The 19,154-nt window shown below is 45.6% G+C and overlaps 1 protein-coding gene across 5 annotated transcripts in view; it reads right to left on the bottom strand.

The window, feature by feature from the left end:
* The window catches only part of SETBP1 (SET binding protein 1), a 326,031-nt gene that overhangs the window by 301,026 nt on the left and 5,851 nt on the right, over window positions 1-19,154 (bottom strand). For all 5 annotated transcript variants that reach the window (XM_039543815.1, XM_039543819.1, XM_039543821.1 and 2 more), the window contains exon 2: window positions 6,686-7,343. In XM_039543815.1, the coding sequence (XP_039399749.1) occupies window positions 6,686-7,177 (492 nt within the window). In that variant the 5' untranslated portion in view covers window positions 7,178-7,343. The remainder of the gene's footprint in view (window positions 1-6,685; window positions 7,344-19,154) is intronic.

Genomic DNA, 19,154 nt, shown 5'->3' with positions numbered 1-19,154 from the left:
CCTTTGGCAGGCTACCTGGACGATAAGGGATGGATCTCTGCTGGCCTGTGCAAGTCATGAAAGTGGGGGGGGGGGAGGAGACCCATTTTTCTCCTGCACAGGAGACACCCATAACGTGGATTAAGGCAGACACTACTCCCTGCTAACAGCAGCACTGGTAAAACTCAAAGGAAGGGCCAGGATGAGTGAATTTTAATCATCATCATAAATCATCCTTCCTTTCTCACATGCTTTCTTTTTGTTTATAGATAATTTCACTTTTTGTTTTTTTCATGCGCCAACCCAAGGTATTCTAATTGGTGTTTCCAACACTGTGGGGGACAGAAAAAAGAATAATTTAAATTTACAAAAACATTTCAGAAATATTTGAGGCTTGATTCTCCACATTTAGGCCCACGCAGGCCTCTTAGGGCAGTGTTGTGCTGGTCTCCCAGTGCAAAGCTGCCAGAGGTCAGTTTATCCAGCCAGTGGAAGATTCCCCTCATGTTAGTTGCTCTGCTGGCACACAGCTGCTGCAGCACACCTCTCCCATCCCCTGGTATAAAGGATAGGTCCTATACCACCACCTTTTCTATACCCTAGTCCTCCCCCACTGCCAAAATGACACCTGGTGTAGGCAGTATAATTTAGAGCAACCTCAAGGCTGCTCTGATCTATGCTGGCTTAGTCCCCAGAGCAGAACCATCCTCAAGATCAAGGCCCTATAATAGGCTCCTACGTGCCGTGATTCCTTAGCTGTGCCCAGCATCCCGCGGGGGGAACTGAAAAAATCTAGCCTTACCATTCTGTGCTGCTAGCACTTCAGACCCACTTTGAACTGATGTAAATGACAATACAAGACAGTGGAGAATTAGGCCTTTGAGTTCAAATTATTTGACTCTGCCCCTTTAAATTTGCCCTTAATTTTGGGGTTTGGATCAATATCCTTTTCATGCACTCACCCCCACTCCTCCGCCAATCATTTGCTCTTTAAAGGTAGGGAACTGGAGGGGACCATCTGTCCATCAGAAAAAAAATTAAAAAGAAGGGGAAAAAACAACAGGAAGGGGGAGAAGTCCTTCATATAATTGCACCTTTAAAAGAAAAATCACAACTTTCTTGAAAGACAAGGGCTTATGCCAACTACACCCAAGTTCAAATCCCAAAGGGAGATGATCATACACACAAGGGGATCCCGAAATGATCTGCCCTTCTCAAAGAGAAACAAATATGAACTGTGAGCAATTTGAGGATCCTGCATGCAAATCAGAAGGGAAAGGAATACAGCACAGGGGTAATTTGACAGGAGAGAGAGAGAGACTGTGGAGGCTCATGCGAACCTGCAGGGAAAGGGAAGTGTGCAGGCCGCAAGCCAAGGGGGAAATGTTCACGATGTGCGTGCTACTCCAAAGGGAAAAGGAGATGAACAAGAGAGACAGGAGCACGTAGGAATTCAAGGAGAAAGTGCCTGCGTGGAGGGTATACAAAGTGAAAGGAAAGCATGTGAATGGAAATTAAGGAGAACGGGGCGCTTGAAAGGAGCTTCCTGATAAAGACAGCCACTCTTGATTTAAAATCAAGATGTATATATGAGAGAATCCCAGGAGCAGAGCTTCCTATGAATGCACACAAGAAAAATGTTACTGCCACTGCTTATATCTCACTGATAACTTGAGTCACCCTTCCTAAGCATAAAAAAAAAGGAGTTTTCATGCCCTGAGGCAGTGAATTATGCATATGAGGGGAACTCGAATGGAAGTTTGGCACACTAAGTAACACAACAACAACAACAAAAATCAAGTGTTTACAGCAATAGGAAAATACAGAGGGTAGCAAAGGAAGGAAAAAAACCACAGAACTACTTTTCATCTGGGGCTTGTTAAACTCCGCGAGACAGGCCTGGAATGTTGATGGATTGTTTCTTAGCATGTGGTGCCATGCTTTTAGTGCCCATCAAAGCTGACAGCTTGTTTGCCCACTTCCAAAGGGAAATGCGCTAGAATCGACTAAAAGATGCAGACTTGCCATGGCCCCTCTGCAGGTGTGGAAGCGACGGCATGTGCAGCAAATTCCGCGCTTGCAAGGTAGCGGAGTTGTGGCTTACGTTGTGTTTTCTTAATCAGAATATACCTTCGAGTCACAAGTGGGCTGAGACCCACCTCCCTTTCACCCGGTCTGTAACAGTGGCTAGTCGTTTTAAAGGGAGATCGTCCTCCGCCACCTGTGACAGTTAGGAAGTCCTCTGCAGATATAGAACAATGGGTGTTGTAAACACCAATGGCTCAGCCCCGTCCAACCCAGTGCAGAGAACAGCAGAAAATACTACCAAGTACTTACAGAGCAATTTTACAAATTGCTGTACAAATACTAACCAAAATGGAATCCGTCTTTACAGGAGCCCAGCAAACTGGGCAAGCCACTACCATCAGCCTCCTTTTACAGAGGGGGAAACTAAGGCAAAAAACTTGGCAGAGCTAGGACCGAAAGCAAGACATTCCTGGATTACAGCCTAAGTCTCAAACCATTAGGCCGAGGATTTGTGAATTCTTTTTCATAATGGGAACCACACCCAATAAAATCGTCTCCTGGATTCCCTCCACTCTCATAACATCCCCGGGCAACTGCAGTGATTGTTCACATGGAAAAGCAACAGGAGGAAAGTAGTTAGTATATGTCTAGCTTCTTTTAATGTAATGTAACTGCTGGAAACAAAGCCTGGAGCACTCCTCTCCCTCCCCTGGTGAACAGACAGATCTCCACTGACCCCATTCCACCAAGCACCCGTGGTCCAAGGACCAGTCTATGGCTATGGCTACACTTAGGGCTGCACAGCGCTGCCGCAGGAGCGCTTTGAAGCGCGAGTGTGGTCGGAGCGCCAGCGCTGGGAGAGAGCTCTCCCAGCACTGTCCGTACTCCACCTCCCTGTGGGGATTAACGTGGGGCTCTGATCCACCTCCCTGTCGGGCTCTGATCACACTGGCGCTTTGCAGCGCCGCAACTTGCAGCGCTGGAGGGGGTGTTTTTTCACACCCTGCTGCAGGGCTGCAAATCTGCAAGGGCAGCCATGGCCTGAGAACTGATGCATTAGCCCAGAAGAACACTATAGGACTAAGAAATAGGCATAACTCCCTCCCTACCTGGCCACTGAATAAACACTATCGCCCCAGTTCACAGCTCATTTACATTACTGGCATCACCACTCCTTTGTGTACCCACATGCTGTTATTTAAATTGCTTCCATGTTTTCATTACTTGCCCTCTGTGCTATGTGTATTGAAACTCCTGCAAGCCTGCTGAAGAGGTATTTGTAAGCACTGGGGACTAACTGTAGCTGTGGTTTAAATTATTATGCAACAAACCTAAGTGATTTTTCAAGTCCTAATAGAGTTAGCTCCTCCTTGGGGGGAAAAATAAATTTGAACACTAGTCCTCTAGGTGTAAAACAGCCATTTACACCACTGTCATTCACATTAAGGGCAATGGATAACCTGAGAAGGGTTTGATTTTTATCGGTAGATATAGACACACGTCAATTACACCATACACGTACAAACCAACAAAAAAAATAATAATCGATAATAATCAACATTCTGAGATAGGCAAAGTAAGACAAATGCTGTTTGAGAACCTAGTAGAGTGCTGCCTTAAACTGTATAGAACATGCTGTAATGCCAGCGTTAAATAATGTCCCACAACTGTGAACATTTCAATAGATCAAAATGGGGAAAAAATGCTGAAAAATAAACATTGATATTATCCGTCAAAATTATAAAAATAGAATTCCACCAAGCCTAGCTACGTAGAGCCCTTGATCCACAAACATGCCTCAGCGGGAGTTCAAAGTAGTGTGTAGCCCTGAATACGGAACTGGGTGGTAAACTGGAATAGTGTCACTGCTCTCAATCCCAAGGAAAAAAATATAGCGGGCCAACATCTCCACTGAGACCAATGGAGTTAGGCCTGCAGAAAATCTGGCCCACAGGCTTCACTGTATTGTTCCTGATTGCTACTGTTCTCCGTTGGTGATCTGTTGAGTTTGCTTTTGCTAAAGCAGCAAGAGATGAAGCCAGTATAACTGTAGGAATAAAATACCACTAAAGCACCACAGATCCCTGGCTGGTTTAAATAGTACAGTCTCTTTCTCACACATAAACAAAGCTGGCAGTACTTCTGTAACAATGCAAAAACTCCCTATATGAGATGCATACTCCCCTACATGGGAAAAACCCACAGAAGGGCAAGAAAGCCTCTGCTCCGGTTCAAGTTGCAGTTTCCTTCTAACCTCAAATTAACTGTATCTTCACAAAAAAATTCTGGGTAACCCGCATGACGCGCACACATCAGCCGTTCAGCAACCACATGATTTCGCTGTTGCACCCTTTGACCTCCCTTCTCCTTACCTGACCCTGGCAAGGTCGGTCATCATCTCCTGTTACAACTTGCCTTCATTTAGGGCCTGATTCTGCAAGCTGGATGGCGAGCAGCACTTACTCACGTGAGTAATCCTACTGGCTTCATGGTTTCAAGATCAAGCCCTGCAGACTGCTAGCTCTTCTGGGGCAGGGACATTCAGCTGTGAAAATCATCAAAGCTACCACATTGTCCTCCTTTATATCCCTCTCCATGCCTCTTCTTCATGGAAACTCCAACTGGACAACGGTTAGGCAGCTGGTCAACTGTGAGCCCCATTTGTCATGCTAATCATAATCTCCTCACCCTTATCTTGTGCTCCCCGACTGTGGATTGTATCCACCTGTTGTCTCTTGCCATATATTTAGATTACCCTGCTCCAAAGAGCTTACAGTCTTTTTGTTATATGGGTGTTCAGTGCCTAGCACAAGGGGGCTCTGATCCCTGATGGAAGCATCTACGTGCTACAGAAATGCTTGGTGTCACGAACTTCAAAGTCTCGTACTCTGCCCACATACCAGCAAAAAGCTGCTGAGATCCGTATCTTTGAATCTCCTGACCTTTGCATGAGTCAAATCTCATCCTTAAAGTTGCAGTGCTGTAGGCGTTTTGCATGGCACTTCCACAACTATTGTTTGTTGACTTAAAAAAAAAAAACCCAACAACCACTTTAGTTGGATGGCCATGCAGGCAGCTAAACACACTACGATGCTAGTACCTTTAATTTGGTCCTGAATTCCAATAAAACCCTGGAAGTTCTTCTTGATCCATATACATCACTATAGTCAGTGTGTGTTCTTATTAGTATTGTTCCACAATCATGTGAGTCTACAAGAGTTTGTTTGGACACACAATCATTAACAGCCAGATTGTGATACCATTATTAATGTTGGTTTCTATTTCACACAACAAACACTCCCATTGAAATCAACAAGACAGCTTGTGGAGTAGATTGTTACTCAGTGTGACTAAGGATATTAGTATCTGGGCCTAAGCATTTATTTATATGAGTGGATATCCAGATATCTGGAAATCCGCATCATAGTGGATAAATGGTCCAAAGAAATCACTTCACTGAGTTAAATGTAACGTATTCCCCCCACGTGCAGTATGTTATTCACTGGGATTCAGAGAAAAATTCTCCTTGCTTTCAGTCCTCATGAGTTCACAGTCCTTAAGATTCACTTTGGCTAAACCAACACAGGATCATACATTTCACCCAATGTAAAGAATAAGAAACTGCAGCCTAAAGGGTATTTCAAGACTATGATAAGCACCTGGAAGAAAATGGGGCTAATAATGGAGGGATCTTCTCAACCATAACTGTAGTGTTGATTACAGCCCACACAATGCTGTAATCAAGCGTAATGGAGCCATTAGCCCTCTATATGGGTACAAGCGTGTTGGTTCTCTGCACACATACCTGTATTTGACAATGCAATCAAAAGCTTACAAAACAAAGGGATTGAGCAGTTGTGCTCAGACACATAGCGGTTAGAAATGGGACATCGTTTATCAGTCATTTAATTAATAATCTTAATTCTCAACTACACACAAAACAGAAAAGGCCTTTGAAGGATCCAGATTTTGACCTCCTCAGCACTGGCTATTATAAAGGATAATTCAAGATCATCTTCATATTGTGCATGGGAATGCTGGATTGTCCCTGGTTTATATCAGCTCCGTGTTAATCAAACAGAGCTTGGCAAATTGGGTGAAGGTTATTTCTTGTATACACACACCTCCCACCTTTTGTTCTCAGCTGATTAGTCTAGCCTTTCCGTGACCTTCAGAAACGCAACAGGTTCCGGGCTGCATGAACTCAGGCAACCAGCCACAGCACAGAGGTGTAGATCACCCAGGTTACCCCTACTCCCAGGAGTTCCCAGCAAGGCGGATGGTCCCCCCATACAGCAAGCAGGAACAGGAAAACCCATTGTGTTCCAAATCTGTTTTAGTAACAGGGTCGGTTCTTATTATTTCTGCAAAAGCAGAGTCCAATACCCAGGGCCGAATCCTGCCCTCAGAAGTATGCAGCTGGCTCCCAACACCTTCCCAAGAAGGCTGGGGGCATGGCCTAGTGGGAGTTGCATGCATGCACCTGTGGGCAGAATTTGGTCCTCATCGTTCAGAGTGTCTGATCCGATTATCTCTCTCATCCATGCAGCACAATCTTGTGTAAAAACAGGCAAAGGGGGCCGGGGAGAGGAGGGAAACAGCTCAGTTCATCAGCTGTGAAGAGCTAATAAAGAGGAAAAATAAATAAGAGGCCACTTGAAAGCACTGGTGTCCTTACCTTCTTTTTGGAGTGCCCTCTGTCCTCCTCTTTAGCTGCTTTGCTATTTTTCCCACCTCGGGAGAGTTTCTGCTCGCCAGACTGCTTGATGGTGATTTTGATCTCAGGTGGGCAGATATAGTTCTCCAGGTTTTTAGGGGGCTTCTTTGCTCTCTTAGTGGTCTGGATTTTCAACTTCAGGCTCCCCTCTGTAAAGTTAGCCTCCTTGATTGAAAACTCCTGCTCTTCCAGGCCATCTCCTGCCACCCATTTCTCGCTGTCTGCATTGGAAGTGGAATCCACGTCTCTCCCAGAACCCAATTCGTCCTCTTCTTCTGGCTCCAGTCGTTCTCCGCTCACCGGGATCCCTTTCCCGGAGCCTGAAGCAGGCAACATGGTCTCCCCCGTGCAGCTAGAAGCAGGTGGAGGCTTCGCAGAGGCAACTGTGGCTGGCAGGAAATCCGCCTCGCCTCCCCTTTGCCGGGAGCTGCCTAGGGTCTCCCTTGCCTCCATGGCAATCTCACAATGCACTGGAGTTTTATAAGAGGGAAAGGGGGAAGGGGAAGGTGATGAGGAGAAAAGGGGGGAAACCCCAGGAACTGAATGGTAACTGTCTGTAAAATTTAAAGTCCCAATAGTCCGGACACCGGAAGGAGCTCAGAAGTGATCAAAGCCGCAACTGTTGAAAGAAGAGAGAAGAAAAAGGAAGTCAGCACTCACGCATGTGTCAAAGAGCAACCGTAGGACTGACTGAAACAGAGCACAACTGGGCTTCCCCAAGATGGGTCCAATCCAACACAGCAATGTGCACCTGCTGCAAGGTCCTGAGCGCCTTCAGTGAAGCACATGGGATTTGACCGCACTCAGAACCAGCCAGAACTTGGGCCTAAAATACTAGGGGACAGCCAAGCAACAAACAATGAGATCAAATGGATAATGAAACACACACACACACACACACACACACACACACACACACACAGATTAACATACATACACCTACACACTACTTAAGCTGCTTAGATTTGGGATTCACTTGCACCAGATCAAGCTGGAAATGCATCGAAGTGAAGTTCCACCACTGCTTAGGGCTCGGGAGGAAACCTGGAGGCCAATATTTTCACTCGTCACTTCACATACCTCCGTTTCTGGACGCCCAACCTGAGAGGGCTGATTTTCAGAAAGCCCCCAACCTTTGAAAATCAGGCCCCCTTTAAGGTGCCTCAAGTTGGAAACCCCCAAAATGGCAGCACCTATTATCTAATCCCTTTTGAACATCTTGACCGGATGAACAGGAGAAGCTATAGAGTTTCAATAGAGATAAAGCAAAAAAATAGGCATGTTTCATGTAGTTATATAAAGACCAAGACAAACACCAACCATCCAGTGAACAATATTCTAGGGACCAAGCTACATACAAAATCTTAAAGCAAATAAGGATTTCCCCACCCACTCCTTGTAGCAACAAACTGTAGAGGCAACCCTGGGAAATAGCAGTTTGGCCAGTCATCAGTACAACATGTCCCCTTGTATGTTTCACTGTAGCACCTCCTCATTCTAGAACACAGCTCTGCAGGAGAAATCAGATAAGCTCTCCTGTGGGGACTGCAGTTTGCATGGCTCTCTACTTTCCACTTTTTAAAGTTCTTCATATGACCTTAAAGTTCAGGGGAAACAATCCTGCACACGCATTCTTTACTCAGATTTCCACTGGAATACAGCCAGAGGTCACTGATCTAGCCTTGGCCTGGGACGGTAGTGGTGAAAAGTCCTTTCCGTCCTACAGCTAAATGATGTGGTGACTTGAGTACAGTTCCTAGTAGACCGATATCCACATGAAAGCACCATCAATAACACTAGCTGGCTTCCTTTTTGGCAGAGGAACTAAGAATTGTGTAACTCACAGAGACTGAGCTATCAGCTGGCTCTAGAAGTGGTTTCTCTGGCTCATGATAGAGGTACATTGCCACTTCCCGCAACTCCCACTTCCCGCAGCTCCCATTGGCTGGGAACGGCAAACCACGACCACAGGGAACTGAGGGGCTCCATGCCTGCAGACGCTCCAAGTAAACAAAACGTCCCAACCCGCCAGCGGCTTACCCTGATGGGCCAGGAGCCAAAGTTTGCCAACCCCTGAAATATAGGGTCGGCCTCTGAGTACCATCGGCCTGGAGAGGTGCCAGGGAGGGAGCTGGGGGTTGGGAAGAGAGGGCAGTGTTGGGAGGTTGGAAATGTGTTGATGTTTAGTATTATTAGTTAACTCTAACCGTTTCCTTCCCCGGATCCCATCTTCCTGCTCCCAATAAAGTCCCTCTTTGTTATGTTGTTATTTTGGGGGGTGCCATTTCTTTGCTGGGTTTGTGTTGAGGTACTTTACTGTTTCCAGTGTGCGGTGTCTTATCCTCCTTGCCAGCAGTGGGTGCAATATTGTGACTTGAGCACAGTGAGGAATCACCTTGGGTGGAGGCACCAGGCGTCACAAAAACAATTCCACCCAGGACCCAACCCCCGCGAAGAGAAGGGAGCAGCCCCGGCAGGTAGCAAGCACCGGGGAGGAGGTTTCAACCCTACCTCTGGGGAAAAGCTACAAATGTAACTGCTCCACCCAGTTAACTGACCTGGCCCCTTGCCACGCTTTGTGCCCAAATAGATGATGGGATCAGGGTCAGGGATACCTTCCATTTCCATCCATGCCAGTCAAATAACACGGCTTATTTATCTGACATTTTGCATGGTTAATTCCCTTACAGAGGAACACACCGTACATAAGACCTTAACGTTCTGCTGTGCAGCATTCCTGCAAGTTACTGCTTTGGTATGCATGCAAGTGCAATGGGCACTCTGTACCGGACCTCCGCCCACAGGATATTAACCCCTTCCCCTGCTGGTAGAAAGAGCAAGCAGTTTCTTGCAGAGAATGTCTATTCAAACAGGCAGGGCACCAGGATGTGCCACTTCCACTGGGCAGCAATGGAGGCCGCTTCCGTCTGCAAAGAAGCAGCTACAGCATCCAACCCATCAACAAAAAGTGAACTAGATTTGAACATCATTTCAAAACAGGGCCCAGAACAAAACCCTAGACCCGAACTCTGGGAAGTTCATATAGAGATCGGAATTTCTCTCTACGCAGCTAGGGACTGACCAAAACCTAGGCTCCTGCCTCAAACTTTGGATCTGGACCCCATCTACATGCCTGACTCTGATCTAAGTTACATCAATGTAAATCAGGAGTAGCTGAATAAAGTCATCTGTGCTGCATTCACACCAGATGGGTGTAAATTGGGTCAGATTAGGTCCTAAGAATCTTGGCATCATCTTGTGTTAGAATCTGCAAACCATGATATCAACAGACCTGCAGCAATAAATAAACAATGATGCACTGTATCTCGGTACAGGAATTAAATGGGTCATTGGTTAAGGTAGCTCATTGTTCTGCATCAGGGTTCATAGTTAAATGAGTTGGGCAATGGGACATTATACTTGTCTTTCTTGTCTGTGCAGACTACACATGCTTTGACTAGTTCGGAAACCTCAGTTCAACCTCCTGAATAAGCAGTCTCCTGGGTAGTTCCCCACCTCTATTCCTTTCCCCAGCTTTAGGCATACCAGTGCTGTGAGAACTATTTCAGACTTTAAAGCACTAGGCATGAAGACAACACTAGACATGCTAATGGCAGATACCACAGGAGTAAGTCACTCAGTAGGAGCAATGTTATTTCTACCAACGTGACAATTCCTTTTGCTAGTGGGCTGTAGCCCACGAAAGCGTATGCTACAATAAATGTGTTAGTCTCTAAAATGCCACAAGTACTCCCATTCCTTTGTTAGTGTATCCTAAAGCCTCACCCACAAAGATACGAGGTTATGGGCATCTTTGGAGATGAAGAAAATGAAATTAGTGATCAGTAAGAAAAGCTTTAGACAACTTCCATTTTCTTCCTAGTTATAAAGTCAAATTCCGTACATAAGACCTTAACGTTCTGCTGTGCAGCATTCCCTGCAAGTTACTGCTGGCAGAGCACAAGCAGTTTCTTGCAGAGAATGTCTATTCAAACAGGCAGGGCACCAGGATGTGCCACTTCCACTGGGCAGCAATGGAGGCCGCTTCCGTCTGCAAAGAAGCAGCTACAGCATCCAACCCATCAACAAAAAGTGAACTAGATTTGAACATCATTTCAAAACAGGGCCCAGAACAAAACCCTAGACCCGAACTCTGGGAAGTTCATATAGAGATCGGAATTTCTCTCTACGCAGCTAGGGACTGACCAAAACCTAGGCTCCTGCCTCAAACTTTGGATCTGGACCCCATCTACATGCCTGACTCTGATCTAAGTTACATCAATGTAAATCAGGAGTAGCTGAATAAAGTCATCTGTGCTGCATTCACACCAGATGGGTGTAAATTGGGTCAGATTAGGTCCTAAGAATCTTGGCATCATCTTGTGTTAGAATCTGCAAACCATGATATCAACAGACCTGCAGCAATAAATAAACAATGATGCACTGTATCTCGGTACAGGAATTAAATGGGTCATTGGTTAAGGTAGCTCATTGTTCTGCATCAGGGTTCATAGTTAAATGAGTTGGGCAATGGGACATTATACTTGTCTTTCTTGTCTGTGCAGACTACACATGCTTTGACTAGTTCGGAAACCTCAGTTCAACCTCCTGAATAAGCAGTCTCCTGGGTAGTTCCCCACCTCTATTCCTTTCCCCAGCTTTAGGCATACCAGTGCTGTGAGAACTATTTCAGACTTTAAAGCACTAGGCATGAAGACAACACTAGACATGCTAATGGCAGATACCACAGGAGTAAGTCACTCAGTAGGAGCAATGTTATTTCTACCAACGTGACAATTCCCTTTTGCTAGTGGGCTGTAGCCCACGAAAGCGTATGCTACAATAAATGTGTTAGTCTCTAAAATGCCACAAGTACTCCCATTCCTTTTGTTAGTGTATCCCTAAAGCCTCACCCACAAAGATACGAGGTTATGGGCATCTTTGGAGATGAAGAAAATGAAATTAGTGATCAGTAAGAAAAGCTTTAGACAACTTCCATTTTCTTCCTAGTTATAAAGTCAAATTCCAAACCAAATATTGGGAAAGTTTGGTCCCTGATTCAGATATCGTGGCTTGGGGCTGTCTCTAGTCATTCTGCGTTGTCACATGGCTCTGCGGTTCCAGGTTTCATCTGGGGCTGCAAGTGAAAGTGCCAAAATAAAGCAAGAAAGGTTCTTCTGGCCCAACCGGCTGTGTGGAGAGCTGGAATTCAAGTGGGAAAGTTTAATGTACCTATTTTACAGGTCCAAAGGGCTGGGCTAATTCAGTCTTTTAAATGTTTACCCAAACTAACCCTCCAGATCTTTTGAGATTTACAGTGTAAGGTGATGGTCAATAACCTACTCCAGGTGCATCACATTCTCTGAAATAAATTCCCAGCAGAAAGTGTAACCACTAGCAAGCCTTGATTTTGAGGAAGGATGATTCACAGGTGAATGAGACGAGTTTCAGAGAATTTAGCATTAGTTCTTAATTAGGGAGTTTTTCCATACTTCAGCTGATAAATGCAGATGACGGAACAAATTCTCTGTGCTAAATTCTGTTCATGGATGTTCTCATATCCACTTCAATGGGATTCATATGTACATATCTAAGAGCAGGATTTGACCCTAAGAGTTGTGAGTTCAAGAGCTCGCTCTGGATGTTGGACATCCTAGACCTCTACAACAATAGGATACGAGTTTGTTTCCTTCTGTCGCTTCAAGCAGCTACACAAACTCTCCAGGGTGGAAATGCCAGGACGGTAAACTGATTAAGCAGAACATTTGCTAATGACTGACACAGCATCCACGCACTAGATGCTTGTGGAGAAGTGCTACAGAATTTTGGAGTCTACGTGTAAGGCGGTGCCAACTCTATGCTCTTTGCTCTTTACACAATAATAACTATATAAAGAAACCAGACAGGAACAGCCACATCCCAAATACTTGTCTTTCCTAAAGATACACAAACATGCCTCATACAAACTGCTACTCTGGCTGATTCCTTGCAGCTTTTAAAACACAGTGAGCACCAGATGGCTCTCAAACTATTTAAAGGGATACTCCTCTAAGCCTAAACACTACAATACACAAATTGAAGTCACTACTGCAGCTACTAAAGCTTCTCTCTTTTCATTCATATAGCTCAAAGAAAAGTAAATACAATTAAACCTAGTTACATATGGGGAAACTGAGGCACGGACAGGAGACGTGTCTTGCCCGAGGTCAGCAGTGGAGTCAAACTAAAGCCCAAATCTGACCCCACTCTGGTGCCATAGGCACTGGACCACTCTTTCCCCATGTGAGATACACTTGCTATTTAACAGCGAAATCCCTAACCACTGATAAAACAACAAAAACCCAGGAAGCTTCTCCACTTCATCCATTTAAAAATGCACAAAGCACTGGGGAATATACAACAGTATCTGACATTCTTGTATCATCTTTCATTCCAAATGATCCCAAGCTACTTCACCAATGATATACCACCCCTGAAATGTGCATTGGGCTGCTAAAAGCAGGGTTGAGAGTTCAATCCTTGAGGGGGCCACTTAGGGATCTGGGGCAAAAAATCAGTACTTGGTCCTGCTAGTGAAGGCAGGGGGCTGGACTCAATGACCTTTCAGGGTCCCTTCCAGTTCTAGGAGATAGGTATATCTCCATATATTAATGCAGCTACCTCAGAGGCAGAAGCCACCAGACAACATACACCCCAGGGGAAAGTTTTGGCCAAAGACACTTGAAAAGTGTCAATTAACCTTCAGTGTCCACACGGGGCAGCAGGAGCTTGAGTTTTAAAGTCTCATAAAAAAACCTGAGGCCTGGTCTGTGCTTAAAAGTATTGCTGGCATAGCTCTAGCGGTTGGAGTGGGGGGAAAAAAATCACACCCCAACCACAGCAAAAATCCTAGTGTAGATGCAGGGATACTGACAAAACAGTCCTTTCCGCAAGTATAGCTTATCTCATACATGGAACTGGGACAGGCTATGCTCCCAAAGGAAATCTTCTATACATTGCATCGACTCAGGGTCAGTTTGCCAGCATAGCTATACCAGCAGACCCTTTCTAGTGTCGGCAAGGCCTGACATGGCACTCAGTTTATCTACTTCGGGAAAACAAAGTCTCTCCCAGTTCCACTAGTTTCAAAATGTCTAGGAATTTCATACATGCTGTTCAGACCACTAAGGGTATGTCTACTCGGGGATAAAAACCTATGACTGGCCTGGGGCAGTGGACTGGGGCTCAGGCTCCAGGGCTGAAAAACTGCTGTCTAGACGTTTGGGCGTGAGCTGGAGCCCAGGCTCTGGGACCCTGCAAGGGTGGAGTCTCCAGTCCAAGCCTGAACATTTACACAGCAATTTTTAGCCCAGCAGCCCGAGCCATCTGAGCTGGGCCAGCTGTGACTGTGCCACAGGGCTTTTATCCACCTGTAGACATGCCCTGAGTTATCTCCTCTGGCCACAATACTCTCTAAAGAGACCTACCCAGCATTGGCAGGGCACTGGAAAAGGCACCATAACGGCTCTTATCCATCTCTGCGGCGGATTCTACAATAAACATCCTTCTGCCCTTCACTTGTGTTGGAGCTATCACCTCCATCACAGAAACAAGGGGGAGGAAGACGTCCCTTCAAACTAAACCAACCCACGGAATTAATAAATAAGGGCCTGTAGATGTCTTGGTGATGTCCTTTTGGTACAACTCTTCAAAGTCTGACACCTAATCTGGTTGGTCGGTTGTTTTAATATAGAACAAAGGTTCCTACATGCCTGAAGAGGCACCTTTAAATATTTTGTATATCTAAACAAACACAGATGAAGGAGCAAATCCTCAGGAGATATAAATAAGGCACAGCTACAGGGAAGCCAGTGGAGCTCTGTTGGTTTACTCGTGCCAAGCATCTGGTCAACAAACATTAAATGTAACTTTCACTCGTTTTCACTGGACTCCTACAATCTAAAATCTAACTCTGTTCCAAACCTTTCATCATTATATTGGAGCTCAATAAAGTGCAAAGCAAGTAGGAATCAAGACGTCCCATAAAGTGATGTTTAGCAACCAAATGTCAGAAAGGCTGGGGATGGACTAGGTAACCTGCTGTCTAGAAGTATCTTGCAACCATGTGATTCTGCAGATAGCTGTACACACACACACACACACACACACACACACACACACACACAGAGACAAACAGAAATGAAGGCCCATGCGCATCCATAATTATACAGGCATGTATGTGTACTACACACATAGGTATCTGTTTCTTCAACATAGAGACATTAAGACATTAAATCAGGGTTTCTCAAACAGGGGTCGACGCTTCTGTAGGGAAAGTCCCTGGCGGGCCGGGCAGTTTGTTTACCTGCCCCATCCGCAGGTCTGGCCGATCGCGGCTCCCACTGGCCGCGGATGGCTGCTCCGGGCCAATGGGAGTTGCTGGAAGCGGTGGTCAGTAAGTCCCTCGGCCCGCACCACTTCCAGCAGCTGCCATTGGCCCGGGAGCAGCGATCTGCGGCCAGTGGGAGCCGCTATCAGCCGGACCTGCGGACGGGGCAGGTAAACACACCGGCCCGGCCCGCCAGGGGCTTTCCCTACACAAGTGGTGACCCCTGTTTGAGAAACCCTGATTTAATGGTAGATTATGGAATTATATTTGATTCCATAATTAGGTTTGAGGCTCCATAATTCGATCAGATAGGTACCTTTCTGTGTAAGTACCTGTCAGAGGAGCACTGAAGGGAAGGCCAACTGAACGATCAAACAACTGACACCACCATAAATCACAAAGCCCATACAAAAGACATACTGCCCACGGTGCTGCTGCTGCAACAGCAGAAACCACAGACAAGTGTTGAGCAGTGAATGTCAGGGTAGATGCCATCCAAGGACAACCCCTGGTGCCCATACCCAAGGTGGGGTTCTGAGCCTGCACAGCAACAGGCTTGCAGGAGTTCCCCATTTTCACATGCACGTTGAAGACTAGTTGTGTCTAAGTGGGATGCACTTAAAATTACATGAATATTTTTTCATGCACACAACTGAAACCTAGTGATTATTTGCAAATGCATCCTTCCCTTCTCCCACACACTCACCACCCAACTCAGAGCGATGTGCCTCACCACCCCCAGCAAGCCATCAAGCAACATCTCTCCCATCCCCAAGTGCCTGTCACAAAGAGGCAAATTCTACACCGACTTATACACTGTGGGCCAATGCTGCTGTTAAAACTGGGGTAAATGAACTTTCATTAGATTCACACCTGTGCATCTAAGAGCAGAATTTGACCCACATCTCCCCAGTGAAGACCATGTGTTGCCCGATATTCTGATTTGTATTACAGTCGCAACTGGAGGGCCAGACTGAGATCACAGCGAGGCACAGTACCAACACGGTGAGATAATCCCTGCCCCAAGCGGCTTACACACTAGACCAGTCAAGAGGTGAATGCTTTGCCCAAGATCACACAGCAAGTCAGCAGCAGAGCTGGGAACAGAACGCAGCTCTCCTGACTCCCAGGCCACTGACCTCTCCCCTAGACCCCGCTGCACAGAGTATAATGCACTGTAGCAATAGACATCACGAGCCAGGGTCCAATGCAGAGCACAGTGCGGTCTGTAGTAATACGGGCCACCACAGGAACCAAGCTATTTCTATAATAACAGCAGCAAACTATTTGGGGGACAGCAGCAACCTGACCTGAGGCGGGTACTCTGGAGATCTGCTTAGCCTAGATGATCACAGTGGTCTCTTCTGGCCTTGGAATCTATACTGGACGTATTCGCAGCTACTACAAATGGAAAATGTACAGGTATTTAGGAAAAGGATCTAGAAGTAGAGGCCAACAATGGAGAACAAACACCACACAATTCCATCAGTTCCATCTTACCGAACTTCCCTAGTCTGACCCGGCTCTTGGAAGTCGGCCATCCGACACAGTAGCCTGATTCTCGCCCAGACGTGGTAGCGCTCTAATCTCATTCTCTCCCTCTGATCAAACATTCCCGGCTGCACCCAGAAACTTGCTGAAAATGATTCCACTGCATAAATCATTAACGAGGGTTTGGGTTGTATTTATAGCTGCAGCCACACTTTTTTTTTTCTTTTGAGGGGGGGGCAGAAGGGGTTGTGGAGGTGGTTGAGGGGGGACAGAAGGGGTTGTGGGGGGGGTTGGTTTTGGTTTTTTTTGTTTTGTTTTTTTGTTTTTTTGAGGGGGAGGGCAGAAGGGGTTGTGGGGTTTTGTTTGTTTGTTTGTTTTTCCTGATGCAAATGCCAGGGAGGCCAGCACTCCCTCTTTCAGGGGAAAAAGTGTGCATTTGATAGGGGATGCACAATGACTGGGCTAGGTATCCTTGTCACAACCCCGAAGCAATGGCACAAGGATGCACAAGAAGACGACTGCAATCCAGGGTCCCTCCTTCACCTTGGCTACATGTGACCAAACTTTGTTTATTTCAAACCAGATCATGCCTATGAAAGGCTGGATTTTGGGGGGGAGCTTATCACAGTGTGGTTTTGTTATTGAAGCCCTGACAATGACCCAGATTCTCAAAGATCCTTCAGCACTTAGCGCCCATTGATTTCAAGAAGAGTTCGGCACCTGGATACCTTGGAGGCCCAAAGTATTTGGTGCTGTACGACACACATACAAGGACTGTCCTTGCACCGAAGAGCCTGCAGTGTCAAGGAGCGTCTGAGATATGCTGGGACACCAAGAGGAACGTGTTAATTCGGAACGCAGATGGCGGTAGTTTAGTTTTGCTTCCATTCGTTATCCTCTTCTAAAGAGCTGGAGCAGAGAGGGCCTTTGATTGACATCAATTAGAGTTGAGGGGAGTTGGTGCATTGGAACTGGGTGTGATTCCTAGTGTGGGGAGAATGACTCGGCCGGGTGCACTAAAAATAGCAGGGCTGACATTGCAACCCAGCGGTGGCTTGCACTAGCCACCCAAACTCGGACCTAAAGGGTTGGGTGGGCTTAGACTCCGCTAGTCGCTGCACCACGACTCCTCAAAGCTTCTATTTCCCTGTTGAATTGCGTCTCCACACCTGTGTCCACTGGGGAGGAAGGCAAGGCAGAGTCAGGCCCAGCATTACCATAGTTAAAGACCAAACGGTGCCCTTAGTTACTCCCCTGTAATCCTAATGTCTTCAGTGAAGTCTGACAGATGAAGCTGGGGGCAGAATTTGGCTCCATATATTCAGGCACAAGGGCAAAGTTAATAATATCAATTTGTCTTTAATATTCAGATTTTCTGACATTTGTGTGCTTAGCTGTGCCAACTTTCAGTTGCATCACTGCCATTTCTTCCATATAATTTCCCGAGTTTTTTTACTTAAAAAAAATTCCCGGGTCTGTAACTAACACTGTCCATGTGCTGAGGCACAACAGAACCTGCAAATATCATGAAGGCCACACTTTAAAACTTACAAGGTGCTAGTTAGTCAGAGGCAGGCTATAGTCCATTGATACTGCAACCCAAGTACAAATATGGTACAAAGTTATTAGAGTGTACCCTTAGAATGGCCTAATCTAATCCTAAATCATCAGAAAGCCTCCCATTAACCTCAATAAGTATTTTATTAGGCCCTAAATGTATATGGACCAAGATAGTTCCAGAGATTGCTGATTGAAACATCCATAGGTATTAAGTGAGACTGTCTGTATTAATTAGTAGCCCAGCATTTTATATATATATATTAGCAGGGTCCTGATTAAGAATAAACCAACTTTCTTCAAACTTATCTTGATTTTTAGGATGCAGTGAGATCTGCTAGCCATGCTCAGTTGGAAGAAAATCAGTGCAGTAGTATTAAAAGTTATGAATATTTAAATTAGGCAAGCTTATCCATATGAATGCTTCTGCAAAGTGCATCTCTAAGGGCATATCAACAGACAACATTTTCTATTGGGCATGCTTGGTATGCAATTTTCAAACGGTCATAACTTTCGTGACTCAAAACTTTTTTCTCTCATACCAGGCAAAGACAGAAGTTCGCAACAAGCACTACGTTCCTACTAATTTATCTGTTCAAATTCCAGCTGTTGCCCAGTCTAAAAGTGTGTGGTTAGAAATAATTCAAAAGGCAAAGGTGATTTCCCCCTACTCCCACACCTTTTCTGAATCAATTACATGGCAACTAACAATGGGAGGGAATTTGCTCAACCGTTCTTTCCCCCCATCCCCCAGAAAACTCCATCAACCAAACAACACTTGAAATTGTTCAATGCAAAATGTGAAAGTTACATATGCAAACACGGGTTGATAACTGAAACCAGTTAAGACTAACAGGTACCCACAATAATACTTTGCATGTAAACAGCCTTATTCATCTGAGGACCTCAAAGCACTTATCAAATGTACTTAATTAAGCCTCACAACTTCTCTGATCCCTTATGGAAAAGCACTGAAGAATTTAATAGAACATTATAGCCTTGGTATTGAATATT

This window comes from Mauremys reevesii, linkage group 6 (assembly GCF_016161935.1).
Source record: "Mauremys reevesii isolate NIE-2019 linkage group 6, ASM1616193v1, whole genome shotgun sequence".
In the NCBI taxonomy this organism is placed as follows: domain Eukaryota; kingdom Metazoa; phylum Chordata; order Testudines; family Geoemydidae; genus Mauremys; species Mauremys reevesii.
The sequence above is the reverse complement of the archived record's forward strand: the minus strand, read 5'-3'. Positions and strand labels throughout refer to the sequence as shown.